The 21,425-nt window shown below is 36.5% G+C and overlaps 1 protein-coding gene across 1 annotated transcript in view; it reads right to left on the bottom strand.

Annotated features, from left to right (window-relative positions):
• The window catches only part of LOC306670828 (leukocyte surface antigen CD47-like), a 65,566-nt gene that overhangs the window by 36,019 nt on the left and 8,122 nt on the right, over positions 1–21,425 (bottom strand). The window contains exon 2 of the mRNA XM_079155823.1: positions 9,586–9,933. Within this exon, the coding sequence (XP_079011949.1) occupies positions 9,586–9,933 (348 nt within the window). The remainder of the gene's footprint in view (positions 1–9,585; positions 9,934–21,425) is intronic.

The following is a 21,425-nucleotide window of genomic DNA, read 5'->3' as shown; positions in this document are numbered from 1 at the left end:
GACGAGTGGAAGACAGACTCTTGGGAGCAGGACGAAAAGGCTCCCAAGGGTAGGACCTGGAACTGAGCCTTGGGTGGAGAGGAGCCTGCTGTGTGAGGACAGGGAAGAGGAGATGCCAAAGGAACAGCAAGGCAAGGAGCCACATGATGGAATTTAGTGATAGAAGATCAGATTCAAAGGGCTTGGGGGCAAGATCATGCTGGGTCTTAACAGCTTGTTAACGGAGTTTGTATGTAATTCAGAGAGCAATGACAAGTGGCTGGAAGGTACAAATACAGAAGAAAAATGATCTCATTTAAAATTTTCTTTGGCAGTCATGTGGAGAATGTATCCTGGAGAAGCTGGACCTGTCTGAAATCTATGGCAGTGGTCATTCTTGGGAGATAGGAAGCCATGACCAACAAACCCCATCCTGAGTTCAGTTTTCCTTATCACATTTAAAGATGTCACAGAACTGCTCCAAAGGGAAGGTGACTAGAATGGGGATCCTGAAACCATCAGCAATGACGAAAAGAATGACAGATCCTAACCCCAGGCAAGAATAAACTTGGGAGAAATGCCACAGCCTTCCCTGTGAGTGAGAACTTACAAGGGACCAAGTACTAGCCTGACTTAAGGGAGAACTGGAACTGCATGATCGCAGCCCAAGACCTTTGGAAAGCAACAGTGCCTCCTCCTGCCACAGCTCTAGGTAACAAGTGAGAATGGCCGACTGCCCGCATGGAACAGAAGTAACCTGTGAATCAGATGGTGAGACAGACTAGACGATTCTTTGATGACTCCAAGATTCTATGCGGAAATAATGAGAAAAATGAGAGGGCATTTCAATGATAGTGAGATGACAGAACAAAAGTTATTAGTGTCTAAGTGACTCACCTGGAGCTCATCAGAATCACCTAAGGAGTTACTCTAGACTCATACACTATATCCCCTCTCACTGCCACCCCAAGATCTTCACGGGTTCCCTGATGGGAAGTATGTGGAAGTGGAGGAATGCCTGTGATTCTTTTCTTTTAAAATCACTGGTGCAGATTTCTGCTGCATTTTACATTTTGTCCCTGAAAGGAATGTATTATCTTTCTCCCTGATTTGTTAAGGTGGAGAGAATTTGAGAATCGCTGAATGAGAACCAACTGAGATCTTGGGGACAAAAGCCAAATTTTTATATAAAATCACTCATGTTCATTAAGCTATGCATTTGTTATGGAAGTACTGTCAGATGACATGAACTCTTATTCCTCAAGGGGAAAGTGAGATAAGATACCTCTCTAAGATCCTTTTCAACTCTAAATTTATGACACTAAGAAAATATGTTAAGCTTATAATGAACCAAGAAAACACCTTATGTTGTTTCCTTCTGAGAATGAGGAAAGACAATTCGAGGGCATTAACACCCTTCTTCTACCCAAGAAATGACTGGCATCTCTGTCTATGACATTCCTCAAAGCTCTAATTCCCCATTAGGAAGAGTGGCTCCCAGACAAATGAACCTAGTAGAAGGCAAAGAAATTATATTTAGATGGTGGGGTCTATGGACAAGTTTTTAATTTTTCCAAGACTAAGTGCAATAAAAACCCAGGACTTCATTTTTTTTTATCTCTATATACAAAAGATGAGAAAACCCAGAAAGATCAAGGGACCACTCTCATGATGTCTCTCCTTCAAATATATACATGTAAACCTCCACAAACACAGAGAAAATCATAATGAAATTTACAATACTAAAATTCAAACTAAATTGTTTTAGTTTGAATTTAGTTTAATCAAACCCAGAATTCTAAAGTGGCCTACAAAATCCCTACCACCCTGACATCCACACCTTGTGTATTTCTTTCCTCTGGCATATGAGTAAGACTTGAATACACTCATTTCCATAAGTATGTTATGTCACCTGGAAAAGACAGCTTGATGATGTATTTAAGGTCCCTAATCAGATGATGCTAAGAAAGGGATTATCCTTGAGAGACAGAAGGCTGGCCTAATCAAGTGATTCCTTAAAAGGGACTGGGCTCTTCCTAGAATAATAAATTCAGCATGCGAGAGGAATTCAACGAGAGGAAGAGTATTCTTCCCTGGCTTTAAATATGCAAGGGGCTATGTGACAGGGGAATGGGACCAACTTCTAGGAGCTGGGAGAAGTCCCTTGTGGACATGCAGTAAATCATAAAGAATGAATATACTGGGGGAAAGGAATGGTTCACATCATTCCTGGGAAGAACATTTTATGACAGTAAAAACAAAAAGAACAAAGAAACTAACTGATCCAATTGAACTGTTATGATCTCATCCAAAGCAGAGGCTCTCAAAGTATGGTTAATATCAAGATCACCAAGATGCCTGGTGATACTAAATAGAGCTCTCCAAATAAAGTCACAATATCCTTGTATGTGGTTGTGGGTCAGCTAGCACAGCAAGAAATAGGAAAGAAAGGAGACTTTACTTCAGCCAACTTCACTGCCTCATACAACTTACCAACTCAATTTGGCAAAGAGGGAATAATCATAGAAATACAGCTGAGGGGGAGATCCAAGATGGTGGACTAGAAGGTGACTGCATCTCCTGTTGCTCCAGAACCCAGTTTTCAATAAGGGGAGGCATTGAGAGACTTGGACTAAAATAGAGCCACGGAGTGAATCTCCCCCACCAGGTGAAGCTCGGCCTGGGCAGCAGGCCCGGTCAGAGGCGGCTTTTCAGAGCAGGGCAGGGCAGCTAGAGTATTCCCCAGGTAGCCCTGCTCCCTCCGGCAGCAGGCTCCTTTCACGGCCAGCTTCTCGATGCAGACCGCCCAGTGAGAGCCTTTCTACACAGAGCCAGCCACAAGTCCTGGAGCCAGCTCCGGCCCACAGGCAGCATCTGGGAGCAGGGCAGGGCAGCCAGAGACTTCTCCAAACAGCCCTGCTTCCTCCAGCGGCAGGCTCTTTCCATGGGGCGATCCAAGATGGCGGACTAGAAGGTGACTACTTCTCCTGTCGCTCCAGAACCCAGGATTCAGAAGGGGAGGCATTGAGAAACTCGGACTAAAATAGAACCATGGGGTGAGGTTCCCCCACCAGGTGAAGCTCGGCCCCGGCAGCAGGCCCGGACAGGGGCGGCTTTTCAGAGCAGGGAAGGGAAGCTAGAGTCTTCCCCAGGTAGCCCTGCTCCCTTCGGCGGCGGGCTCCTTCCACACAGCCAGCTTCTCGGAGCAGACCGCCCAGTGAGCCTTTCAGGACAGAGCCAGCTCCAAGCCCTGGAACCAGTAGTGGGCTAGGGGCAGCTTTCGTCGAAAGCACTGCATTATCAAGTTCTCCAAGACTTCAGGCTACTGAAGGCTGGGAGGTGATATACTGGAAATCTACAGGGACACTATAAGCAAATAGAGGAAATCTGCAATATCTCAGAGTCCCACTGACATCTGACCAATATGAGAAAACAAGGGAAGAAATGTCCCAAACAAACCTAGATCCTATATCAACAAAACGCAATGACAGCACAGCAGAAGAAATGTCAGAAAAGGAGTTCAGAATGTACATAATTAAAACAATCAGGGAAGCAAACTAGGAGATGAAAGAGCAAATGCAGACATTGAAGGAGGAGATGAAAGAGCAAATGCAGGCATTAAATGATCACACCAATCAACAGTTAAAAGAGCAAATACAGGAAGCAAGAGATCATTTCAATAAAGGGTTAGAGATACTGAAAAAAAACCAAACAGAAATCCTTGAAATGAAGGAAACGATAAACCAAGTTAAAAAATCCATAGAAAGCATAACCAATAGGATAGAACACCTGGAAGACAGAACCTCAGACATTGAAGACAAAATATTTAACGTTGAAAAAAAGTTGACCAAACAGAAAAGATGGTAAGAAATCATGAACAGAATCTACAAGAATTATGGGATATCATGAAAAGGACAAATTTAAGAATTATTGGGATTGAGGAAGGCTTAGAGAAAAAACCCAAAGGAATGAATAATCTATTCAATGAAATAATATCAGAAAATTTCCCAAATCTGAAGAATGAAATGGAAAACCAAGTACAAGAGGCTTATAGGACTCCAAATATACAAAATTACAACAGACCCACACAAGGCACATTATTATGAAAATAACTAACATACATAATAAAGACAGAATTTTAAAGGCCACAAGAGAAAAGAATCAGATTACATTCAGAGGGAAACCAATAAGAATATCAGTAGATTATTCAATCCAGACCCTAAAAGCTAGAAGGGGCGGGAACAACATTTACCAAACTCTGAAAGAAAATGGATGCCAACCAAGAATCTAATACCCAGCAAAACTTACTTTCAGATTTGACGACGAAATAAGATCCTTCCATGATAAACAAAAGCTAAAGGAATTTACAAAAAGAAAGCCGGGATTACAGAACACTCTCAGCAAAATATTCCATGAGGAAGAGATGAAGACCAATGATGCAAATCAGCAATGAGAGGAACTAGCCTAAGGAAGAGCCAAATAAAGGAGAAACCAAATCATGTCAAAAAACAAAAATGAGTCAAATGACTGGGAATGCTAATCATATCACAATAATAACCCTGAAAGTTAATGGCCTGAACTCATCAATCAAAAGACATAGACTGGCAGGTTGGATTAAAAAGAAAGATCCAACAATATGCTGCCTCATAGACTCAACTCATAGAAAGAGATACCAATAGACTAAAGGTGAAAGGATGGGAAAAAACATACCATGCACACGGACACAGCAAAAAAGCTGGAGTATCCATCCTCATTTCAGATAATGTGGACTTCAAGCCAAAACTAGTCAGAAGGGATAAAGAAGGACATTACATACTGCTTAAGGGAAGCATAAATCAGCAAGACATAACAATCATAAATATCTATGCCCCAAGCATTGGCTCATCCATGTACATCAAACAAATCCTTCTTAATTCCAGAAATCAAATAGACCACAACACAACAATACTAGGCGATTTTAACACACCTCTCTCACCACTGGATAGATCCTCCAAACAAAAGTTGAATAAAGAAACTATAGATCTCAATAACACAATCAACAATTTACACTTAACGGACATATATAGAATATACCATCCAAAAAAGAACAAATACACTTTCTTCTCAGCAGCACATGGACCCTTCTCTAAAATAGACCATATTTTATGCCACAAAGCTACTGATAGCAAATACAAGAAAATAGAGATACTACCTTATATTTTATCAGATCATAATGGATTGAAATTAGAAATAAGTGACAGAATAAAAAACAGTACTACCTAGAGATTAAATAATACACTATTATATGATGAATGGATAACAGAAGAAATTGGGAGGGAAATAAAAAATTCTTAGAAGTAAATGAGAACAAAGACACATCATAACAAAATCTCAGCGACACTATGAAAGCAGTACTTAGAGGAAAATTTATTTCATGGGATGCATTCAACAAAAGAAGTAGAACTCAACAAATGACTTAACACTACAGCTCAAAGCCCTAGAAAAAGAAGAGCAGACCAAAACCAAAAGTAGTAGAAGACAGGAAATTGTTAAAATCAGAGCCGAAATCAACAAAATTGAAACAAAAGAAACAATCGGAAAAATTAACAAAATAAATAGTTGGTTCTTTGAAAAAATAAACAAAATTGGTAAACCCTTAGCCACACTAACAAAGAGAAAGAGGGAGAAAACTCAAATTACTAAAATTCGGAATGAACAAGGAAATATCACAACAGACATGAGTGAAATACAAAACATAATTAGAAGCTATTTTGAAAATCTATATTCCAACAAAACAGAAAACATCGAAGACATCAACAAGTTTCTAGAGACATATGAATTACCTAAACTGAATGAGGAGGACATACACAAATTAAATAAATCAATTTCAAGCAATGAAATAGAAGAGGTCATCAAACACCTACCAACAAAGAAAAGTCCGAGACCAGAAGGGTTCTCAGCCGAGTTCTACAAAACCTTTAAAGAAGAGCTCATTCCAATACTTCTCAAAGTATTCCATAAAATAGAAGAGGAGGGAGGAGCTGAAGAAAGATAGAAGAGGAGGGAACCCTCCCAAACTCATTCTATGAAGCCAATATCACCCTGATACCTAAATCAGACAGAGACACATTGAGGAAAGAAAATTTCAGACCAATATCCTTAATTTACATCGACGCAAAAATTCTCAACAAAATTTTAGCAAATCACATATAAAAATATATTAAAAAGATAGTGCACCATGATCAATTGGGTTTTATCCCAGGGATGCAAGTTTGGTTCAACATCCGGAAATCAATAAATGTCATTCACCATATCAACAGACTTAAAGTTAAGAATGACATGATTATTTTGATAGATGCAGAAAAAGCATTCGATAACATACATCATCCCTTCATGCTCAAGACACTAGAAAAAATGGGGTAGTGGGAACATTCCCCAACATTGTAAAGGCCATCTACACTAAGCCCATGGCCAATATCATTCTAAATGGTGAAAAACTGAAAGCATTCCCCCTAAAAACTGGAACAAGGCAGGGATGCCCTCTTTCACCACTTCTATTCAACATCGTCCTTGAAACTCTAGCCAGAGCAATTAGACAAACTAAAGAAATTAAAGGGATATGAATTGGAAAAGAAGAAATCAAACTATCCCTGATTGCTGATCACATGATTATATATTTAAAGGAACCTGGAAATTCCACAAGAAAACTCTTAGAACTCATAAGTGAATTCAGTAAAGTAGCAGGTTACAAGATCAATGCTCATAAATTCAATGCATCTTTATACATAAGTGATGAATCTTCAGAAAGAGAAGTTAGGAAAACGACCCCATTCACAATAGCTTCAAAAAAATAAAATACTTGGGAATCAATCTCACAAAAGATGTGAAAGACCTCTACAATGAGAACTACAGAACACTAAAGAAAGAAATTAAAGAAGATGGAAAGATCTCCCATGTTCTTGGATAGGCAGAATGAATATTGTCAAAATGGCCATACTACCAAAAATGCTATACAGATTCAATGCAATTAAATTCTCAATGACGTACCTTACAGAAATAGAGCAAGCAATCATGAAATTCATCTGGAAGAATAAGAAACCCAGAATAGCTAAAGCAATCGTCAGTAGAAAGAGCAAAGCAGGGGGTATCGCAATATCAGATCTTCAACTCTATTACAAAGCAATAGTAACAAAAACGGCATGGTATTGGTGCCAAAATAGACAGGTAGATCAGTGGTACAGAATAGAGGACATGGACACAAGCCCAAATAAATACAATTTTCTCATACTAGACAAAGGGGCCAAAAATATGCAATGGAGAAAAGATAGCCTCTTCAACAAATGGTGCTGGAAAAACTGGAAAACCATATGCAACAGAATGAAATTAAACCCCTATCTCTCACCCTGCACAAAACTCAACTCAAAATGGATCAAGGACCTCGGAATCAGACCAGAGACCCTGCATCTTATAGAAGGAAAAGTATGTCCAAATCTTCAACTTGTTGGCTTAGGATCAGATTTCCTTAACAGGACTCCCATAGCACAAGAAATAAAAGCAAGAATCAACAACTGGGATAGATGGAAACTAAAATGCTTTCTCTCAGCAAAGGAAACCTTCAGTAATGTGAAGAGAGAGCCTACAGAGTGGGAGAATATCTTTGCCACTCATACTTCAGATAGAGTGCTAATTTCCAGAATATGTAAGGAACTCAAAAAGTCTACACCAAGAATACAAATAGTCCAATCAACAAATGGGCTAAGGAAATGAACAGACACTTCACAGAAGAAGATGTACAAGCAATCAACAGATATATGAAAAAATGTTCAACATCTCTAGTAAAAAGAGAAATGCAAATCAAAACTACCCTAAGGTTCCATCTCACCCCAATTAGAATGGCGTTTATCAAGAACATAAGCAACAATAGGTGTTGGCGAGGATGTGGGGAAAAAGGTACACTCAGACATTGCTGGTGGAGTTGCAAATTAGTGCAGCCACTCTGGAAAGCAGTATGGAGATTCCTCAGAAAGCTTGGAATGGAACCACCATTTGACACAGCTATCCCACTCCTTGGCCTATACCCAAAGGACTTAAAATCAGCATACTACAGAGATACAGCCACATCAATGTTCATAGCTGCTCAATTCACCACAGCCAGATTGTGGAACCAACCTAGATGTCCTTTAATTGATGAATGAATAAAGAAACTGTGGCATATATATACAATGGAATATTACTCCACCATAAAAAATGATAAAATGATGGCATTTGCAGGCAAATGGATGAAATTGGAGAATATTATGCTAAGTGAGATAAGCCAATCTCAAAAAACTAAAGGACGAATGATCATGCTGATAAGCAGATGAGGACATATAATGGGGAGTGGGAGGGGTTAGCGTTATGGTTAGGGTTAGGTTTAGGGTTAGGGTTAAGGAGGGTTGCAAGAATGGAGGAAGGAAAGACTGTATAGTGGGAAAAGAGGGGTGGGAGGAGTTGGGGTAAGGAAAAAAAATAACAGAATGAATCAAACAACATTACCCTATGCTAATTTATGATTACACAAATGGTATGCCTTGACTCCATGTACAAAGAGAGAAACAACATGTATGCCATTTGTTTAAGATAAAAAAAAATCACAGATATTGGAAAAAAAATATAAAAAGAAATACAACTGAGCCTTAAATCACTTTGATTAAGTTCACTCTCTGTCCCCCTACATCTTGGCCAAGGAAAACAACACTAAAGTAAGTCTTAACACAGAAAACCTCAAGGAACCATCCATGATAATCTGACCTTTAACTTCTTGAATCTCCCAATGTATTCTTTCTATGGAGCATGGCTGAAACTTGCCAACCCTTAGTCAAAGTATAAGGTGACAAAATATAAAAAGTCGAAATAATTGAAAGATGTTTAAAAATTAATCACATGAAAGAATTACTTTAGATGACAGCAAAGACAAAGGCAGAGTAGATGTCCTTAGGACCAATCATTCAAATAGTGAAGTCTTCAGGCCGGGATATAAAAATTAAGAGTAATTGAGTTTTACCATGAAGAGTAGAGAACAAATCAGATAGACCTCATGATCTTAAAGCAGCTAAATATTACATCAACTTTTACTATTAGTAGTCTGATTTGGGATTTAGTGGAACTTCTAGTTCTTTTTCACTCTTCCTAATAGGATCAGTTGTAACAGGACAAATAAAAAGGAAGCTTTTGTAGAAGTCCAACTGTGTTAGTCTGCTTTCTGTTGCTATAAAAGAATACCTGAGACTGGGTGATTCATAAGTAACAGAATTAAGTTCTTTTGGCTCGTGGTTCTGAAGGCTGAGAAGTCCAAGTGCATGGCATTGGCAGCTGCTCAGCTTCTAGGGAGGCTCCTTTAATGCATCATGACATGGTGGAGGATGAAATGGGAAGGGAGCATGTTTTAGGAAAATCACAAGGGGAGGACTTGTTTTGCCATGACCTACTCTGTGTGGGTTAGTCACCCAGTCCCTCAAGAAAGGCCTTAATCCCTCTGAACAACCTAATTATCTCATAGAGGCCCCATTGTTCAATAAGACGACATGACAGTTAAGTTTCAACACATGTTTTAAAGGGAATAAACCATATTCAAACCACAGTACTTACCACCACGATATTTTAGTTCTATGGTGAATTCACCATTTCTGGTTAATTCTATTACTTCACATGTGTAGTTTCCTGCAACGGCATCACCCTTAGCCAACTGCAAAGAGGCATTTCCTTTTAGTAATTCTGAGGATTCAATTTTTGCACTTGGAAAGTCACTGTCTACAGTGGATTTGTTTTCATATCCAATAAAGTCTAAAATATTTTTTTCTTTAAATATCCACCGTAGAAACATTTCACCAATGTTTTCTGTCTCCATATTCATAATCAAGCATGGGATGAGAACTGTTTCATTGCAAACATTAAATTCTACTGATTCGATTTTTTCAAATAAAATCTGAGCTGAACCTGGAACAGAAAAATACAAACATTTTATTTAACTACGTAATTCTATACTATAAGAATACGATATCCAATTTCTTACTTAAGCAAACAATGTAGAATAAAGAAGAGCAGTAAGGTGAAAAAACAATCAAATTATTTTAATATTAACTTGCATTGGCCAGTAGTAAACACTATAACTTTTCTTTATTCATTCTCAATAATACAAAGTATACTTTACCATGTATTTGGGAATAAATTCAGCAACCATGTTTGAAATATAGGTGCAATATCTGCCTTTGGAAACTTTGAAGTAATCATTTTTTTGCTTACTGATATATGCAGATAAATAGAATTCTGACAATGGGAAATTTTTGAACAGAAAAATTAAACCAAATATTCTCAGTCTCAACTTCCTTACATTTCTTCTAAATAGAACTTGCTAAACTGATATGAAATTTATCTCTACATTTAAGCTGCATTTCCAAAAAGTGACAGATTCTACTATACTTTAATATTCATGATATTGGAGAAGTAAATCTGATCTTTTCAGTTGGATGGAACGTGAGAATATTAATGAGTAAAAATCATTCTCTGAGGCTATTTACTCTTTGGAAACTGTAGGACAGCAAACTTGTATGCAAGTATGACAAAAGATTATGTACAATTAAATGGCATTTTCTAGCCCCTGTCTTTCACTGAAACTATAGAACAAAGAACCAACTCTTTCTTATATCAATTCTCCTACTTCTTTTTTAATCTCTTTTTTAACTTTTAAATTTTTTAAAAATTTGGTTTATTTAGTTTTTATTGTCTATCTTATTTATTTATTTTTAAATTTTTTACAGACTGCATTTTGATTCATTTTACACAAATGGGGTACATCATTTCATCTCCTTGGTTGTACACGATGTAGACTCATAGCACTCGTGCAATCATACATGTACATAGGGCAATGATATCTGTCTCATTCCACCATCTTTCATACCTCCCCTCCCTCTCATTTCCTTCTACACAATCCAAAGTTCCTCCATTCTTCTCTCACTCCCCACACCCCCACCTCCATTATATATCATTCTCCTCTTCTCAGGGAAAACATTTGGCCTTTGGTCTTGGGATTGACTTATTTTACTTAGCATGATATTCTCCAATTCCATCCACTTATCTTCAAATGCCATAATATTATTCATCTTTATGGCTGAATAACATTCCATTGTGTATATATACCACAGTTCCTTTATCCATTCATCTGTTGAAGGGCTTCTAGGTTGGTTCCACAATCTAGCTATTGTGAATTGAGCTGCTATAAGCATTGATGTGGCTGTGTTACTATACTATGCTAATTTTAAGTCCTTTGGGTATAAACCGAGGAGTGGAATAACTGGGTCAAAAGGTGGGTCCATTCCAAGTTTTCTGAGGATTCTCCACACTGCTTTCCAGAGTGGCTGCACCAATTCGCAACTCCACCAACAATGTAAAAGTGTGCCCTTTTTCTCCCATCCATGCCAACATCTATTATTGCTTGTGTTCTTGATAATAGCCATTCTAATTGGAGTAAGATGAAATCTTAAGAGTTGTTTTAATTTGCATTTCTCTAATTACTAGAGATTTTGAACACTTTTTCATATATTTATTAATCACCTGTATGTCTTTTTCTGTAAAGTGTCTGTCCAGTTCCTGTCCAGTTATTGATTGGTTTCTTTGTATTTTTGGTGTAAAGTTTTGTAAGTTCATAATAAATTTTGGAGACAAGTGCTCTTCCTGAAGTGCATGTGGAAAAGATTTTTTCCCACTCTGTAGGCTCTCTTTTCACATTATTGATTATATCCTTTGCTAAGAAAATCTTTTTAGTTTGAGTCCATTCCATTTATTGATTCTTGCTTTGATTTCTTGTGATATGGGAGTCTTGTTGAGGAAGTCTGATCCTAAGTCAACATGATGAAGATTTGGGCCTACTTTGTCTTCTATTAGGTGCAGGGTCTTTGGTCTAATTTCTAGGTCCTTGATCCATTTTGAGTTGAGTTTTGTGCATGAGAGATACAGGTTTAATTTCATTTTACTGCATATGGATTTCCAGTATTGCCAGCACCATTTGTTGAACAGGCTATCTTTACTCCATTGTATGTTTTTGGCTCCTTTGTCTAGTATGAGGTGACTGTATTTATGTGGTTTTGTCTCTGTGTCTTCTAATTCTGTACCATTGGTCTGCCTGTCTATTTTGGTGCCAATACCACTGTTTTTGTTACTATTGCTCTGTAGTATAATTTAATATCTGATATTGTGATACCAACTGTTTCACTTGTTCTACTCAGGAATGTTTTGGCTATTGGAGGTCTCTTGTTCTTCCAGATGAAGTTCATGATTGCATTCTCTATTTCTATGAGGAATGTCATTGGGATTTTAATGGGAATTGCATTGAATTTGTGTAGTGCCTTTGGTAGAATGGCCATTTTGACAATGTTAATTCTGCCTATCCAAGAACATGGGAGATCTTTCCATCTTCTAAGGTTTTCGTCAATTTCTTTCTTTAGTGTTCTGTAATTTTCATTGTAGAGGTCTTTCACCTCTTTTGTTAGATTACTTCCCAAGTATTTTAGTTTTTTTGAGGCTATTGTGAATGGAATGGTTTTCCTAATTTCTCTTTCAGAGGATTGATCACTTATGAATAGAAATGCATTAGATTTACACATATTGATTTTATATCCTGCTACTTCTAGAAGTTTTCTAGTGGATTTTTTGGATCTTCTAAATATAGGATCATGTTATCAGCAAATAGTGACAGCTTAAGTTATACTTTTCCTATTTGTATCTGTTTAATTTCTTTAGTCTGTCTAATTTCTCTGGTTTCAAGGATGATGTTGAATAGAAGTGTTGAAAGAGGGCATTCCTGTCTTGTTCCAGTGTTTAGAGGGAATGCTTTCAGTTTTTCCCCATTAAGAATGATATTGGCCATGGGCTTAGCATAGATAGCCTTTACAATGTTGAGGTACGTTCCTACTATTCCTATTTTTTCTAGTGTTATGAGCATGAAGGTGTGCTATATTTTATCAAATACTTTCTCAGCATCTATTGAAATAATCATGTGTAATTAAATTTAAGTCTATTGATGTGAAGAATTACATTTATTGATTTCCAGATGTTGAACCAACCTTGCATCCCTGGGATAAACCCCACTTGATCATAGTGCCCTATCTTTTAAATATATTTTTGTATGCGGTTTGCCAGTATTTTGTTAAGGATTTTTGCATCTATGTTCATCAGGGATATTGGTCTAAAGTTTTAAATGTGGTGCTGGGGATGGAACCTGTAGCCTTACACATGTTAGGCAAATGCTCTACCAATGAGCCACAACCCCAGCCATAGATTTCTCTTTTTAATGTAGGCACTTAATGCTATAAACTTTCCTCATAGAACTGCCTTCAAAATTTCCCCAGTATTTCTATACATTATCACTATTATCATTTTACAATGGGCATTTTAAAATTTCTCCCTTCATTTCTTCTGTGATTCATTCCTTCATCAAAATTCCATTGCTCAATCTACATTTTTATGTGAGTTCTATAATTTTTCTTGATGTCGATTTCTAATCTCATTCCCTTATGATATGGTAAGATACGAAGGATGGCCCCATTTTAAAAAATTTCCTAAGACTTACTTTGTGGCCTAAAATATGATCTGTTTTTGAAAAGGTTCCATGAGCAGCTAAAAAGAAAGTAAATTCAGCTGTTGAAGATGAAATATTCTATAGGTATCTGTCAGGTCCATTTGATTTATTGTATTATTTAATCAATGCACTTATTGATTTTATTTATAGATCAATCTATTATTTGGTGAGAGGAGTATATTGGAATCACCATTATTATCATATGGGGTCTGAGTCTTTATGTCAAGCAGTGTTTGCTTTATGTAATTAGGTGCACCTATGTTTGGGGCATATATATTTATTATATCTACTTTGAATTGTTCCCTTTAGCAGTATGAAGTGATATTCTTTGTCCCTTCTGATTAACTTTTGCTTCAAATCATATATATATAATATATATTATATATATTATATATATAATATTTTGCTTCAAATCATATATATATAATATATATGCCACTCTAACTTGCTTTTTGGACTCCATTTGCATGGAATATCTCTTTCTATCCTTCCATTTTCAGCATGGGGCTGTCTTTGCCTATAAGATGAATGTTTTGCAAACAGCATAGAATTGGGTCTTTAAAAGAATCCATTCTGGCAGTCTCTGTTTTTAATGGGAGAGCTGAAACCATTACATTCAGTTATTATGAAGAAGTTATTATTTTCTGCCATGTTAATTTGTAAATTTAATTTGGTCTTAATTTTCATTTGCTTAACTGATATTTTAGTGAACTTCATCCATTTGGAAGCTCCATTTGCTTTGGGGGTTATTCTGTGTTTTGTATTTAAGTATTTTTCTATAGTGTTGGCTTAATGGTCTTGAATTCTAGTTTATTCATATCTTGGAAAGTTTTCATTTCTATTTTGATCCTGAGTGACAATTTTTCTGGACATAACAATCTTGGTTAGTAGTTGTTTTCTTTCAAAACTTGTATTATCTCATTCTAAGCCTCCCTGGATTTTAGAGTCTGAGATGACAAATCAGAAGTAACCCTTATTGGTTTACCTCTAAATGTGATCTGACATTTTCTCTTGAGGCTTTTAATAGTCTACCCTTAATATGTATATTTTAGACATTGTAATTTTGTGGTTCTCTTCTGATCTTGTCTAATTGGGGGTTCCATATACATCCTACATGTGGCTGTCAATCTCATTTCTGAGTTTTGGAAATTTTCTGCTATTACTTTTTCTGAATAGGTTGTTAATGCCATGAGCCTATTATATCTCCATGCCCTCGTCAATTTCAATGACTTAAGTTTTGTCTCTTAACATTGTCACAGAGTTCTTCCGAATTCTGATCATGGCCCTTATTTCTTTTTCTTTACTGTTTACTGAATTTTTAAGTTTATATACCCTGTCTTTAACACCTATAATTCTGTTTTCTATGTTATTCACTTGATTAGGGGTACTTTAAACTCAATTTTTATCTGATTTATTGTGCCTTTAATTTCAGGCGTTCAGATTGGTTTCTTTTCCAAATCTCTCTGTATTGAAGTGGTCTTTCACAGAACCCCATGTTTTCTCTTTTTTTTTTTTTACTTTTTATTTTTTGGTTTATTTAATCTTCTTTAACACAGCCATTGTTAGTTCACAAATCCAATATTTGGGGTTACATTATTGCAACATAAAGACATAGCTGAATGAGTTATACCACCAATACATTTTGCTAATCCTATTCCTTTTATTAAAGACAAAGCATAGTTTGTTGTCGTTGTCTTGGATTACCTCTATTTATTAGATTATAGTGGTATATACTAAAGATAGGAAATTTGCTCCTTGGATCCACTATCTTTAAACTATAGCTTAACAAAACATTGGTATTTTGTAATTAAAAATAGATAAAGCAATATGTTAGTATAATGTTAGGCGACAGTAAACATTAGCCTGTCTAAATGAATATGTACACCTATATAAAACACTAACATGCTTTAAGAAGTTAAGAAACATTAATATTCTATGAAATTAATGTATAAATAAAATAGGACCTGGAATGAAATTATCATTATGTACAAAAAAGGAAAAATAACATCCTTCCCTTCTCAAACCTGTAGATTTAACAGCTTAAAAACTAATATCACATTATTTGAAGTATAGAGGTTATTTCAAATTTAGAAAACATTAAAGAATAGCATGTTTTCTCTTTTGATGCCTTAGAACTTCTAGCTCATGATTCATTTAATACTCCACTTTTTGTAGACTTACTCAAAATTTCATATCCTTCAATGTCTGTGGATTCCTTTAATTGGAGTTTTACACTTGGGGAAACTTGTTTACCTGTTTCCTTATATTTTCAAATGACCTAGGTTTGAACATTTCAACATTCGTTAAGGTGAATTCCCCTTCCTCTTTAATGTGGGGAACCCTGGATGAGTAATTATCTCTAAGTTTTGTGCTGGTGGTATATCTTAGCATCAACACACACACTCAACATAATCCAAGTTAATTCCAATGCCAATGCCTCTTTGAAAGAAGAAAGTATTATACCAGTAGTCTTTTAAAAGTAAACCGTGTATCAACATAAGCTACAAATGCAATTACTAATGTTCTTTAAAACTCTGTTAATCCAGGAAAAACATGGTTGAGGACTCATCTAGAATAGGCTGAGTGGATTACATATTAATAATTGTACTTTAAAATGAATTTGAAGGTGAGATAAAAATGAAGAAAACAGAGAAAAAGAAGAAAAAAAATGAGAGAAAGAGGTTGAGAAAGGGAGGGGGGACAATTAAAATGGAAAGAAAAAGTGGGTGCCTAAGAGACAGAAGCAAAATAGTTGTATATAAGTGACACAATATTAATATCAATCAGTAAAGTGTTAATTATCATTCAGAAAGTCAGATAATTTGCTAAAATTCTTGAAAGAGTTTTTTGTATGTGGTGTTTTAAATTTTAGAAACTGCCAATGTGAAGAAATCATTAAAATGCAAATCTCATCCAGTTTTCATTCTGACCCAAACAGGCCAAACTTGTAAGGTGCGTCTGTATGCAGAATTCAACCACCTCCTGGAGGAATTCTGCTGACTTGGAAACTCCATTCAATGAGTCCCTTCAAATTGCAAGTGCTTCCTCAGTTCCAACCACCTCTGCTAGTGGATTACAGGTTCTCTCTGCATCCAGAGAGCTCCAGGACTTTCTTCCCTTAGGCAGAGCCCAGCTCTTCTAAGATGATTATGTTGTCCAATTGCAGATATGTGGACAATCTCTGTTCATCCTAACCTCAGTGGGAAGAAGGCTGTATTCTTGTTAGAGAAGTGCTTCCTCTATCCCACTGAGCCTCAGCATGCCAGGCTGTGCTGTCACCATCTGTTTCCTTTATTAATTCTCTTTCTATTCTAAGAACTAATGATAATGGTTCTCTTCTGGATGAGATCATTAAATTGCTTTCCTACTTCCCCCCCACCATTTCCTTACCTTCGTTTGCTAGTGTACAATTGCTGATTTAATTCACTCTTAGGGAGTTGATGCATCATTGGGAATTCCTATGAGCTGCCATCCTTTCCCTTTGAAATTCCAATTGATCGTTTTTAGGTTGGATTTGGGTGTGTGTTTCCTATTGAGTTGCTTGTTTCTTATTTATTATAGATATTAACCTCTTATCAGAGGTATATTTTGCAATTATTATCTGTCATTTTTTAAAAGCTTTATCTTAACTCTGCTATTTTCTGTTTTGATATAATCCAATTTGTCTAGTAATGTTTTTGTTGCCTATGCTTTTGATGTCTTATCCAAAAAGTCCTTGCCCATTCTGATACCCCATGTTTTCCTCCAGTACTTTCATACTTTCCTGGTTTTTACATAAGTATTTCATCTATTTTTACTTGATTTTTAAAAAAATAATGAAAGGGATCTAGTTTAATTCTTTTGCATGTAGATATCCATTGTGCCATAACATTTGTTGGAGAAACTGTCTTTCCAGAATGCTCTACAAGAAGACAAGGATGTCCAATTTTACTTTTTAGTCAACACAGTGCCTAGTAGTCCTAGCAGAGGTTTCAGTAAATAGAAAGAAATATAGAGCATCTAAATTAAAAAAGAAGCTAGTCAAATTGTCACTATTTGCAGATGATATGATCTTGTATATAAAAAGCCCCAAAACTCCACCCAAAATTATCATAATTAATAAGTCAATCCAGCAAAATTGCAGAGTAGAAACACTCAAAAAGCATTAGCATTTCTATAGTCAATATGAAATCAGCTGATAAAGCAGTCTAAAAAGCAAACTGATCTACAGTACTAAAGAAGCAAACAAACATACAAAAAATCCCTAAGAATAGATTTAAACACAGAGTTGGAAGATTCCTACAATAAAAGGCACAAAATATTGATGAAAGAATACAAAGGTGACACACAAAAAGGAAAGACATCCTAGGTTCAGGGATTGGAAAAATCAATATTGTTAAGCTGTCCATACTACACAATGGGATCTATATGAAATCCAATGAAATCCCTATCAAATACCAATGATATTCTTCACAGAACTAGAAAAAACAACCTTAAAATTTGTATGGACCATAAAACCCCCTGAATAGCCTAAGCAATCTTGAGCAAAAGGAGGCAAGACACTCCCTGACTTTCAATAAACAACAAAGACACAATAATCAAAACAGGTACAAAACAAAGGTAATTTCAACATTTTTAAAAAATTAAAATACAATGTTAGCTAATATCATAATAGCATAGAAAATAGACGTACAGACCTATGGTACAGGATAAAGTGCCTAGAAGTAAACTCATGTATCTATATTCAACAGGTCTTCAATAATTTTTCCAGGAAGATAACTTTTTGTGACATTTTTTATTGCAAATCTCTATTATGAGATAGAATGTTTTACATGTTCTGAATCAATACCTTAATTTTCAAACTATATAACTGAACATTATCCTATACCAAAGAAAACTTACTTACTTCAATACAGTCTAAAATCTTACTAGAAGAAACAATCTGATAATATTTTCATATCTAGTTTCCTGAGGATTTGCTAAAAGTGATATAATCTAATAACTATGCTTAAATAATTATTTTCCCTCCCCATTATCATTACACTTTGTTTCAATTTGTACCTTAATTCTTAAAATCCTCACAATTATCATGCATGGAGAATTATCAACTCCTTCTTATAACTGAGGAAATTGAAGCATGGTAAATCAAGAATCTTACATGTTCATGACCCACTACTGATATCCTCGCATCTCAATCCTCCAAAGTCTCTCCTCTAGACTGTATTCCTCATTTCAATACAGTTGATTCCACTTCTACAGATCCTCAGAGTGAAAAATTCCTACCTACCCCCAGAATCCACACCTTGTGTATTTCTTTCCTCTGGCATATGAGTAAGACTTGAATACACTCATTTCCATAAGTATGTTATGTCATCTGGAAAAGAGAGCTTGATGATGTATTTAAGGTCCCTAATCAGATGATGCTAAGAAAGGGAGATTATCCTCGAGGGACAGAAGGCTGGCCTAATCAAGTGATTCCTTAAAAGGGACTGGGCTCTTCCTAGAATAATAAATTCAGCATGCGAGAGGGATTCAACGAGAGGAAGAGTATCCTTCCCTGGCTTTAAATATGCAAGGGGCCATGTGACAAGGGAATGGGGCCAACTTCTAGGAGCTGGGAGAAGTCCCTTGTGGACATGCAGTAAATCATAAAGAATGAATATACTGGGGGAAAGGAATGGTTCACATGATTCCTGGGCAGATCATTTTATGACAGTAAAAATGAAAAGAACAAAGAAACTAACTGATCCAATTCAACTGTTATGATCTCATCCAGAACAGAGGCTCTCAAAGTATGGTTAATATCAAGATCAGCAAGATGCCTGGTGATACTATATAGAGCTCTCCAAATAAAGTCACAATATCCTTGTATGTGGTTGAGGGTCAGCTAGCACAGCAAGAAATAGGAAAGAAAGGAGACTTTACTTCAGCCAACTTCACTGCCTCATACAACTTACCTACTCAAGTTGGCAAAGAGGGAATAATCATAGAAATACAGCTGAGCCTTAAATCACTTTGATTAAGTTGGCTCTCTGTTCCCCTACATCTTGGCCAAGGAAAACAACACCAAAGTAAGGCTTAACACTGAAAACCTCAAGGAATCATCCATGATAATCTGATCTTTAACCTCTTAATTCTCCCAATGTATTCTTTCTATGGAGCATGGCTGAAACTTGCCAACCCTTAGTCAAAGTATAAGGTGACAAAATATAAAAAGTCGAAATAATTGAAAGATGTTTAAAAATTAATCACATGAAAGAATTACTTTAGATGACAGCAAAGACAAAGGCAGAGTAGATGTCCTTAGGACCAATCATTCAAATAGTGAAGTCTTCAGGCCGGGATATAAAAATTAAGAGTAATTGAGTTTTACCATGAAGAGTAGAGAACAAATCAGATAGACCTCATGATCTTAAAGCAGCTAAATATTACATCAACTTTTACTATTAGTAGTCTGATTTGGGATTTAGTGGAACTTCTAGTTCTTTTTCACTCTTCCTAATAGGATCAGTTGTAACAGGACAAATAAAAAGGAAGCTTTTGTAGAAGTCCAACTGTGTTAGTCTGCTTTCTGTTGCTATAAAAGAATACCTGAGACTGGGTGATTCATAAGTAACAGAATTCTGTTCTTTTGGCTCGTGGTTCTGAAGGCTGAGAAGTCCAAGTGCATGGCATTGGCAGCTGCTCCGCTTCTAGGGAGGCCCCTTTAATGCATCATGACATGGTGGAGGATGAAATGGGAAGGGAGCATGTTTTAGGAAAATCACAAGGGGAGGACTTGCTTTGCCATGACCTACTCTGTGTGGGTTAGTCACCCAGTCCCTCAAGAAAGACCTTGGAAGGACCAAGATGGCGGACTAGATGGTGACTGCATCTCATTTCGCTCCAGAACTCAGGATTCAAGAAGAGGAGGTATTGAGAGACTTGGGACCAACTCAGAGCCACTGGGTAGGTCTCTCCCACAGGGTGATGCTACTCTGGACCGGGCACCAGGCCCAGACTGTAGGCAGCTCCTTCAAGCAGGGCCGCCCAGCGAGAAACTTCTGCACAAAGGGAGGCCAGACCAGTCTAGTCCCCCCTTTGGCTGACCATTGGTCAACAAGTGGAGATGTCTCTGCCCACTAACAAGGATTATACCCTACCTGAAGGCCACCGCCCCTAGAAGGGCAGCTTCCTTGTGGATCACTGCATTATCAAGTTCCTTCAGGCTATTGAAGGCTAGCAGGTGAATTATTGAAAATCTACAGGGACACTATAAGTCAATAGGGGAAATCTGCAATATCTCAGAGTTTTACTACTAAAGGGGTAGATACCTGAGCAATATGAGAAAACAAGGGAAGGAAATGTCCCAAACAACTTAGATGCTACATCAATAAAATCCAATGACAGCATGGCAGAAAAAATGTCAGAAAGGGAATTCAGAATGTACATAATTAATATGATCAGAGAAGCAAACGAGGAGATGAAAGAGCAAATGCAGTCTTTGAATGATCACACCAATCAATAGTTAAAAGAGCAAATGCAGGAAGCAGAAGATCATTTCAATAAAGAGTTAGAGATATTGAAAAAAAAAAACAAACAAACAGAAATCCTTGAAATGAAGGAAACAATAAACCAAATTAAACACTCCATAAGAAGCATAACCAATAGGATAGAACACCTGGAAGACAGAACCTCAGACATTGAAGATAAAATATTTAATCTTGAAAACAAAGTTGACAAAACAGAGAAGATGGTAAGAAATCATGAACAGAATCTACAAGAATTATGGATATTATGAAAAGACCAAATTTAAGAATTATCAGGATTGAGGAAGGCTTAGAGAAACAAACCAAAGGAATGAACAATCTATTCAATGAAATAATATTAGAAAATT

The sequence above is a fragment of the Sciurus vulgaris genome (genome assembly GCF_902686455.1).
Source record: "Sciurus vulgaris genome assembly, chromosome: 10".
Classification (NCBI taxonomy): Eukaryota; Metazoa; Chordata; class Mammalia; order Rodentia; family Sciuridae; genus Sciurus; species Sciurus vulgaris.
Note: the sequence above shows the minus strand (reverse complement) of the source record. Positions and strands in the feature narration are given on the sequence as shown.